An 8,443-nucleotide genomic window follows, 5' to 3' on the forward strand; every position below is an offset into this window, starting at 1 on the left:
ACCCTGTGGTGTGAAACCTCAAATTAGAAAACAAAAATTACAAAGCAAATAGGACTGTATGCACCTTTTCTCCAAAAAAAGTATGTTTAGTGTTGTTTGTGTTAGTGAACAACTTTAAAATAAATGTCATTTTTGTTCGTTTCTGTCACACCCGAAAACGCACCAAGAGTTTTGGTGTGTGACGTCACGTGTCAAATTCTTCACATTTTTTGCCGTAAAAAAAACTTGTCTGGACGAAGACCCACCTTTCCTCCGTGACTTTGAGACGTCGTGAGTACATTTATTATAATTCCGATTAAACAGGGTAAGTGTTCATGTTTTTTGTTGTTTCGTTTTAACTTGAACAGTTTTTAAGCTAGCATTGCAGTGCATTGTCGATAGCATCACTTTGAAGCGAGCCCTTTACTTTTTATCAGCGTTTTACTCTCAAATTATCTCCGCAATTTGCGTATATTCATATTAACATTTTACTCTCAAATTATCTCCGCAATTTGCGTATATTCATATTAACAATCGGACCGAGCCGTGTGTGCTTTTTTTTTTTTTTTACGGCTAACAGCTCATACGAACGTCGAATGCAATGCGAATACATTGCAAACTTAATCGGAGTAAGTCGTAATAAAACGCTAGGTTTAGTCACCGGGCAAAAAAATACGTTTACAACAAATACAGTTTTGTAACAACTTTTGAAAGCGTGGCAGTGAAGGACAAAATAATCTTTCCTCACTGGACCAGTTGGTTTCGAATGCTTATGTGAAGGACAAAATATTAGGAACAGGTGAGTTCAATGTGATCCAGTGCAGTTTAGCACCACTTTTTACAGTAAAATAAGATAATTTGCTAGCACAGCACACAAAACGCATTCAACCTAAGACGCGTGGGCCATGTTGGCCCGTCATGCAGTTATAAAAGCACAAATCCTCATATAATTGCAAATGTACTCATTGCGGTGCTAATAAAGGTGACGTACCCTAGCAGTGGTTCTCGCACTCTTACATCAATTACCATGACAACAACAATGTTCAACATTTAAATAAATTAGCGTTGCAGGCAGTACAAGTGTAGCCTTTGTTCCTAAAAATTACATTGTAAGCCACATGATGCACAGTTAGAAAATTAACATTGTGCTTAAATACAGACTATTAAAAAGGTAGCAGTAGTAGGATGAAAAACAAAATCAGAAACCTCCACATTTTTTTTTTGCAATATCCCTGGTGGGGTTTGGGGGTCACAAGTATGCAAATATGGAGCTGCTGAACTGCGAGAATGTGGGGGTCAACTGTATTTTTTTTTGAAGCACTTTGTTTGAGCACCTATGGTGTACTGTAGATTAAAGCGAAGTGCACTGCATTTAATTCATTAAAATGTGTTGCACATATGTAAATATATATATATATATATATATATATATATATATATATATATATATATAAAGTTAAATACAATATGTACTGCACTGAATTAGGGACAGTTTAAAAAAGTAATTTAGTAATTTATTCTTGTACCACGAGAGGGACACAAATGACGCTTTAAGATTCACTGTGTTCATATCCAAGGCAGCATGGCTAAGGTGGCCTTGAGATCCAACGAAGACCTGATGATGATGCAGGAGCTGGACGACCGCCTCAAAGAGCAGATTGACAAACTGGAGCACATCCGCCTGGCCGCCATTGAACTCAAGGACAACTTGTCTGCAGTGAGCGAGGCGGACCGTACAGAACTAGTACTCTGTGTCAATATTCTATTGTACATGTGATATTGTTTTGTGTGCAGGGGGACGGTGATCTTTCTCAGTCACTGAGTGATCATGTGGATTGGTTGAATCACTTGTCAGAGCGTGTGGAGAGTCTTCATATGAACACGTCGGTTTTTGTTCAGGTAGGATTATGACAAACGTTGATATGACGGTTTGAAGTGCACTCACAATCACATGCATCCTGAAACTACCACTACCTATATGTGCTGTACATCTATTTTGACTGACTGGATCATAAACCTACTTACTGACCAGGGTTTGACATTAACACCTGCAAACTTGCCAAATGCAGGTACCTTCACACTGTGTTTGCTCATTCGTCCATTCGTGAAACTGTTTGCTGATGTCACTGCTCACAGGGTCAGTAGAACCCTATTATTCAACAAAATGAGTGGTTAGTAAATCTGGGAAACCACTAACCACAGTGGCTCCTCAAAACTTACTTACTTACTAACTAACCAACCAACTATATGACTGGCTTACTAACTAACCATCTTTAAGATTTGTCTAATGTAAAACATGTGCCTTGACTCAAAGGTTGGGGAACAGTAGTCGAACCACCCAGCTATTACTAAATGACAAAGTAACTGACCAACTAACCAACCAACCAGCTAGCTGACTGAACTAATAAGTAACCGTCTGTCCAGCTAACTAACTTATTGACTGACTGGCTTTCCAATGATACAAATGTCAGACTAACCAAACTAAAAAAGAAACTAATCAACTGATAGACTGACTGACTAAATGACCAGTTGGCTGGCTGACTTCGTAACTAACTAACCAGCTATCACACAACCTAACAATGCCTGTCTCACGGACAAACTACCTAAATAACTAAATGACTGACTGTCTAACAACCAACTAAATAACTAGCATAGTAACTTCACTAATTAACTGATGAGATAATGAACAGACTGGTCAATAACTAACTAACTAACTCATTTTTAAGAAACGATAAACTATGAAACAACTAACTAACCAACTGACTGTCTAAGAAACCAACTGACTGACTAACCCACTAATTTAAGAGCTAGTGAACTAACAGACTGACTAACTGAATGACATTACAGCAGGCCAACTAACCAACCGACTTAATATGTAACCATCTGACTATCAAAATAACAGTCTTACTGACTGATTTTCTAACGAATCACCTGGGTCTCTAATTAAATACTCTAACAAACCAACTAACAAACTAACTTATTGAATGACTGTTTCACGAACCAAATTACTGATTAAGCTTCTAACTTGAAAGGAACAGACTAGCTGGTGAACCGACTAACTTGTATGGCTGGCATACAATGTGTGCTTGGCGGAGGTAACAATCAGGATGTAACAATTAAGTGTCCTAACCACTTGTGGCGTGTTTTTTTGGTCAGATGAACCCGAAGCCTCGGGCGTGGTCAGGGAGGCAGGCCTTCAAACATGGCTACCGCCGGGGACGTGCTCACCAGGCCGACGACGCGCAGTCCGAGATATGTTGGTCGCCCATACGCACGCGAAGGAACAGCGACGCCGCCTCGGAGATGTCTTGTAACTGGTGACCTCCCGCAGGGAAAGATACGATGTCTACATATGGGGATGTCTTATCACTTCATCGGTCATTCAAATTATTTGAATGAATGAATGCATTGTTAAATATTTTATATTTGGCGAGGGCGCGCATGACTTTACGTTTGTGTAAACATCAATATTTGTCCTCTTTGAGACAAGTTAGATTAGTTGTATAGTAAGAAACTATGAATTTAAATTAACTTTGAAGAGCAGATTTGAATTTGTGTGTTTTTGTGTCTAAATGAGATGAACAGTCACTAGACATAACATTAGATACACCTCACTACTATAAAGCCACAATGCAATTCATAATAAAATAACAATACAAGTGCAAGTGTCAAACATTCTGGCTTTATAAACATCCATTCATCCATTTTTAACACCGCTTATCCTGTTCAGTACACGGACGTATATATATATATATATATATATATATATATATATATATATATATATATATATATATATACATACACACACACACAACACGCACACACACACACACACACTTTACGCAACTAATAATATACAAGGTGATTTTAACCGCTATTAAAGGAGTTTTATCTTAAGATTATACTTGTTGTTGTTTGTGTGTGTGTGTGTGGGGGGGGGGGGGTTATTATTATTTTTATTTTTTATTTTTACCAAGCTTTGCTTTACATGGCTGGTTTATGGATGCATCTGCCACATCCATCATGGCGGACATTTTTACGGCAACATGACTGACGTTACCGTTGTCCAACTCTCGTGTTGTCAATAAAGCTTTGGAGAAACGCGTGGTTCTTGATAGTTGTTGGAGAAGACGACGCGTGCTTGTGGCGGCCACAAATAGCACCGAAAAGTCGACAATTACCAACGTTTTTTATTTTATTTTCTATTTTCAGCACTAATATTACACATAGCGAAGAAAATGGCCGAAAGCGATTGGGACACCGTGACTGTTTTGAGGAAGAAGGGCCCGAGTGGTGCTCAGTCCAAGTCCAAGCAGGTATCAACTCTACTCCTTTTTTGGTTTCTTATTTAGAGTACAGTCACACCGAAACCATAAAATAACACGAAAGGGTCCATAAAGTCGCCATACGTCATCCACAGCGAGTTCGTCAGTCGCCTAGCTAGCATTGCTAGTGCTTCGTAGGATGTGACAATCCCAACAAATAAAACGATAGTCTTATGACTGCATTGGAAATGATACAAACTGTTCAATATGTGACGTGTGTGTAATAATCTGACGTTTAAGATAGACGGGCCAGTCCAATTCGTTACGCCGCTTTCGAAGCTTGGCGACATTTGCTAACACAAACACAGACCGGCTACCATACAAGCCAAACACGAACTAACTGGCATGGCACCAAACCCAAGAAACTACTTTTCATCTTCTTACTATTTTACATTACTTGGAAAATGGGCTTGCAGTTGTTTAATATTGTAATATCAGAAACAAGCTTGACGTGTCTTGTGATCTAAAAGTATCGTTTGTGAATTCATGATCAGACTGTAACTTCCTACAGCCACTAGTAGCTCTCAAGTATATAGTAAATATTAAATACACCCTCTATATTCGCGGACTGTTTTTTTGTGCAGTTTAATCTATTTAATCTAACTAAACTTTCCTCCTGTGTTAGCTGTTTAAGCGCCGTAATTCAATTTTCGACCGGTAGATGGCGGGATTTAAATCCATCCATCCATGAAGTACAATAATTCAATACAGGCTAGTTTTAAATCCATCCATCCATGAAGTACAATAATTCAATACAGGCTAGTTTATGTTGAAAGCTATTGACAATTCCGAACATCCGTGCGTTTTTTTATATTTCCGCAATGCAAATGCTTTTCTCTACACGTTATAAACAAACTGCGTATTGTCTAACTTTTGCCTGTGGCTATTATACAAACCAGACAGATTGTTATAGTAGTCAAATAACATTTCCTCACATTTTAAAACCAAATATTCCTCACAAATGAAATGTCAACGATCCAAAGTCAATGCTTTTCAATGAGCGGAGAGCTTCCTTTCACCGAGTTCACCGCCATTTTGACTTGTGACATAAGCTTGGAATAGTCATTTACTATGTTCGCTAAATTTGCCTCCTTTGGGTATCTGTAGCAGAAAGATGGCGGCAATTTGTGCCAGCTTTCTGTAAGGTGAGGCACCTCTTAATGTAATAGAATTAGCGATTACTAGACCTATAATTATATTTAAAAAAATATGTTGATGTGATAGAACTTTTTGGCGTGATATAGAAATTAATGGTGTTTAAAAAAAATCTACACACTGTCTCTTTAAAAAAAAAGTGCCATAATGATATAAAAAAACATGCTTATAGAGTTTTTAAATAGGATATTTCTCTAACATGGATTTCATTTATTGCGGGAGTGGTTTGGACTCTTAACACTAATGTAGTGTTATAACTACTTTTGCACGATTTCATAATTAAAAAAATGTTTTTTTAATTACTATACAATCATTTTTTAGTTTTTACCATTATTTCATTATTTACTATATTTTATTACAATTTACCATTTCCTTATTCATTTTGAGCAACTCCTTTATCGTTTCATATTTTTCAGATTTTCTTTGCATTTTTATTTATTGCTACATTAAAAAAAAATCTGTTTTACTATTTTGTATCTTATTGAGAATATATTATTTTTTCTATCTTCTAATTGTCTAGTTTTTAAAAATGTACTTTAAAAAAGTATTTAAAAAAAAACTATTATTTTCTTCCAATTAATTAACCTTTTTTCACAGTTCTTTTTAATTGTATTTCTTTGTCATTATATTTTTCCCTTTAATTATGTTAAAACATTCTTAATCAATTAAAAATATACGTTTTTATCCCAATTTCAGAATTACTTATGAATACAGTATTGGTAATTATTTTTCTTTAAAATTTTTATCATTTCATTATGATTCAAATATTATAATTTTTTTAAATCATTTCATAGAAATGTTTTTTTCTTGTGTGCATTTATCTGTCCTAATTGGCTAATGATGAACTATCATGGTGTGTTTTGAGTCCAAAGAGCATATTTGGACTCATTGGACATGACATCATCATGTAAAAAAAAAAAAGATGCGCTAAAATATATTTTTTTATTAATAAGTATGTATTTTTAAAATTCCTTTTCTGCAGGCCATCACTTCTGCTCAGAGACGCGGCGATGATGTGGAGACCACCAAGAAATGTAACTAACCTCGCCGATGACAATGCGGTGTGCCATAGAGGCGTTGCCGCGGTAACCATAGCCGCCGTTTGCTCTGCTCCGACTCCAAGGGGCCGCGGGGCAGAACAAACAGCACCTGGTCAGCAAGAACACGGCCAAACTGGACCGTGAGACGGAGGAGCTGCACCACGACAGGGTCTCCCTGGAGGTCGGCAAGGTCATCCAGAAAGGCCGCCAGGATAAAGGGCTCACCCAGAAGGACCTCGCCACTGTGAGGACGCCACGCCACACGAGTGCACTCGCTTGAGTTGGCGGTCAGGATAACCCGTCGGCGTGTGCTTGTTTCCCCAGAAAGTCAACGAGAAGCCGCAAGTGATCGCCGACTACGAGAGCGGGAGGGCCATCCCCAGCAACCAGGTCATGGGCAAGATCGAGAGAGCCATCGGTAACGACCGCTCGGGCTTGCCAAGGGACACCGTTTCAAAAGGGGGCGTCATCGCTTTTACTGCGGTTATTTATTTTCTCCAAAATCATACAAACCCGCCTTTTTGAAGCTGAGAGATGCTTCTGGAATATGGGATGAGCTATTTTTTTAGAACAGGCCAGCGAGCTACTCGTGGACATTTGGGGCTAACCCTGTTGGTGACCTTTAAATCAGTACATGTAGATAGCATCAAGGTGTGTCCCAAAAGTTCCAGGACTGGTACACCAGATTCCAAATGGTGATCAAGCATCAGGTTTGCAAAAGAGAGCAACCAAAGCATTTGCTTCATTCAGTACGTGAGACAAGGCAAGATGCTATTCAAAATGATTGTATTTATTTTTTTATAAGTGTTGTTTTTTTACTTTGTAAATCTGCCATTTCAAATTTTTTTCTACCTTTTATAAAGCAATTTACATATTAAATTGTTTTGTTCATTTTGGAAACAGTTTTTTGTTGGTGACATTATTTTAACTCATTCACTGCTATAAATTCATAAACATAAAAAAAAAGATTACAAATTAGGGGCGACAGGTGACTTTTGTAATTGTAATTAATCGCATGACATCACTAGTTAACGCACGAATAATCACAAATTTTATATCTGTTCTAAATGTACAATTAAAAAAATCTAGGTTTTCATACTCTTGTTAACAAAATTGGGGGGGGGAAATTTTAACTAATAAAAATAGTTAAAAGTGAATTTTTGATGTCTATAGCCGTCAATGGCAGTGAATGAGTTAAGAGCGACGTGTGACGCGATGTGACGTGTCAATTTGTGCGACAGGCTTGAAGCTGCGCGGGAAGGACATTGGTCTACCGCTGGAGCCCAAAACCAAGACGAAGTGAAGACAAAGCCTCGAAATCAGCCCACCCCTCCCCGGACCCTCCTCCAACACCCTTTCCCCATCTCTCTTCCCTTCCCCGGGCTGATGAGTCCAGCGTTCCCACCCGAGGAACCGACTGGACACTCCATATCACAGGCTGCTTGCGGTTGCGACAAACAAATGCGTGAGAGCTTTTGCTTTTCGGTTCTTTTGCTTCCACCCATCCTGGCGTGGTAATGTTGATGATGCTCTTTGAGATCAAACAGTTGCCAGCATGTTAACGGCCGAACGTTCTTCAAAATATGGCATCTTTTTTCCACTCACTTAGTGACAGTTGACGTGGATGTCATTAACAATCGAGAAGCCTTTTATTGCTCTGCTTTGTTTTCATTGCAAATAAACTGACAATTCGCACTTCAAGGTGTCCTCTTTTTTTTCTAAACAATGTATTACTATAAATGTGACTACATGATTTTATTACAGTTTTGCTTTCAAAGTCGCACTGTCCCAATGAAACATATGTACTGTATCCAAATTTGATCGGACAAATTATCACATTTTAAAAATTGGGTTACAAAAAATATATACATTTTTTGTTTTTAAGACCCATTAGATTGACTTTTAATAATAAACAACCTACAAATGTTTTAAATTGCAAAC

General features: G+C 37.9%; 2 protein-coding genes across 3 annotated transcripts; both read left to right on the top strand.

Moving 5' to 3' along the window:
• The first annotated feature begins 168 nt into the window (after nt 1–168).
• On the top strand, nt 169–3,644 carry LOC147161911 (uncharacterized). Of its 2 annotated transcripts, none has more exons than XM_086097197.1 (4): nt 169–270; nt 1,557–1,696; nt 1,774–1,878; nt 3,136–3,644. In XM_086097197.1, exons 2-4 carry the CDS (start codon nt 1,562–1,564, stop codon nt 3,298–3,300), a joined length of 405 nt encoding a protein of 134 aa, XP_085953323.1. In that variant the 5' UTR covers nt 169–270; nt 1,557–1,561; the 3' UTR covers nt 3,301–3,644. The 2 variants fall into 2 exon arrangements, with proteins under 2 accessions (XP_085953323.1, XP_085953324.1); XM_086097198.1 differs by having other exon boundaries at nt 230–304.
• A 416-nt stretch (nt 3,645–4,060) lies between these two features.
• edf1 (endothelial differentiation-related factor 1) lies at nt 4,061–8,203 on the top strand. The gene is made up of 5 exons (XM_086096699.1): nt 4,061–4,298; nt 6,445–6,496; nt 6,586–6,746; nt 6,827–6,920; nt 7,744–8,203. Exons 1-5 carry the CDS (start codon nt 4,221–4,223, stop codon nt 7,803–7,805), a joined length of 447 nt encoding a protein of 148 aa, XP_085952825.1. The 5' UTR covers nt 4,061–4,220; the 3' UTR covers nt 7,806–8,203.
• Nucleotides 8,204–8,443: the final 240 nt, after the last annotated feature.

This window comes from Leptonotus elevatus, chromosome 15, assembly GCF_054856555.1.
Source record: "Leptonotus elevatus isolate MCC_2025b chromosome 15, RoL_Lele_1.0, whole genome shotgun sequence".
Taxonomy (NCBI): Eukaryota; Metazoa; Chordata; class Actinopteri; order Syngnathiformes; family Syngnathidae; genus Leptonotus; species Leptonotus elevatus.

Excerpts from the sequence above, each read along its gene's own strand:
- edf1 (XM_086096699.1), top strand. The coding sequence starts at position 4,221 with ATGGCCGAAAGCGATTGGGACACCGTGACTGTTTTGAGGAAGAAGGGC. Across the intron at positions 4,299-6,444 it reads CTCAGTCCAAGTCCAAGCAG|GCCATCACTTCTGCTCAGAG; the intron begins GTATCAACTCTA and ends CCTTTTCTGCAG. Across the intron at positions 6,497-6,585 it reads TGTGGAGACCACCAAGAAAT|GGGCCGCGGGGCAGAACAAA; the intron begins GTAACTAACCTC and ends TCCGACTCCAAG.
- LOC147161911 (XM_086097197.1), top strand. The coding sequence starts at position 1,562 with ATGGCTAAGGTGGCCTTGAGATCCAACGAAGACCTGATGATGATGCAG. Across the intron at positions 1,697-1,773 it reads TCAAGGACAACTTGTCTGCA|GGGGACGGTGATCTTTCTCA; the intron begins GTGAGCGAGGCG and ends TTTTGTGTGCAG. Across the intron at positions 1,879-3,135 it reads ACACGTCGGTTTTTGTTCAG|ATGAACCCGAAGCCTCGGGC; the intron begins GTAGGATTATGA and ends TTTTTTGGTCAG.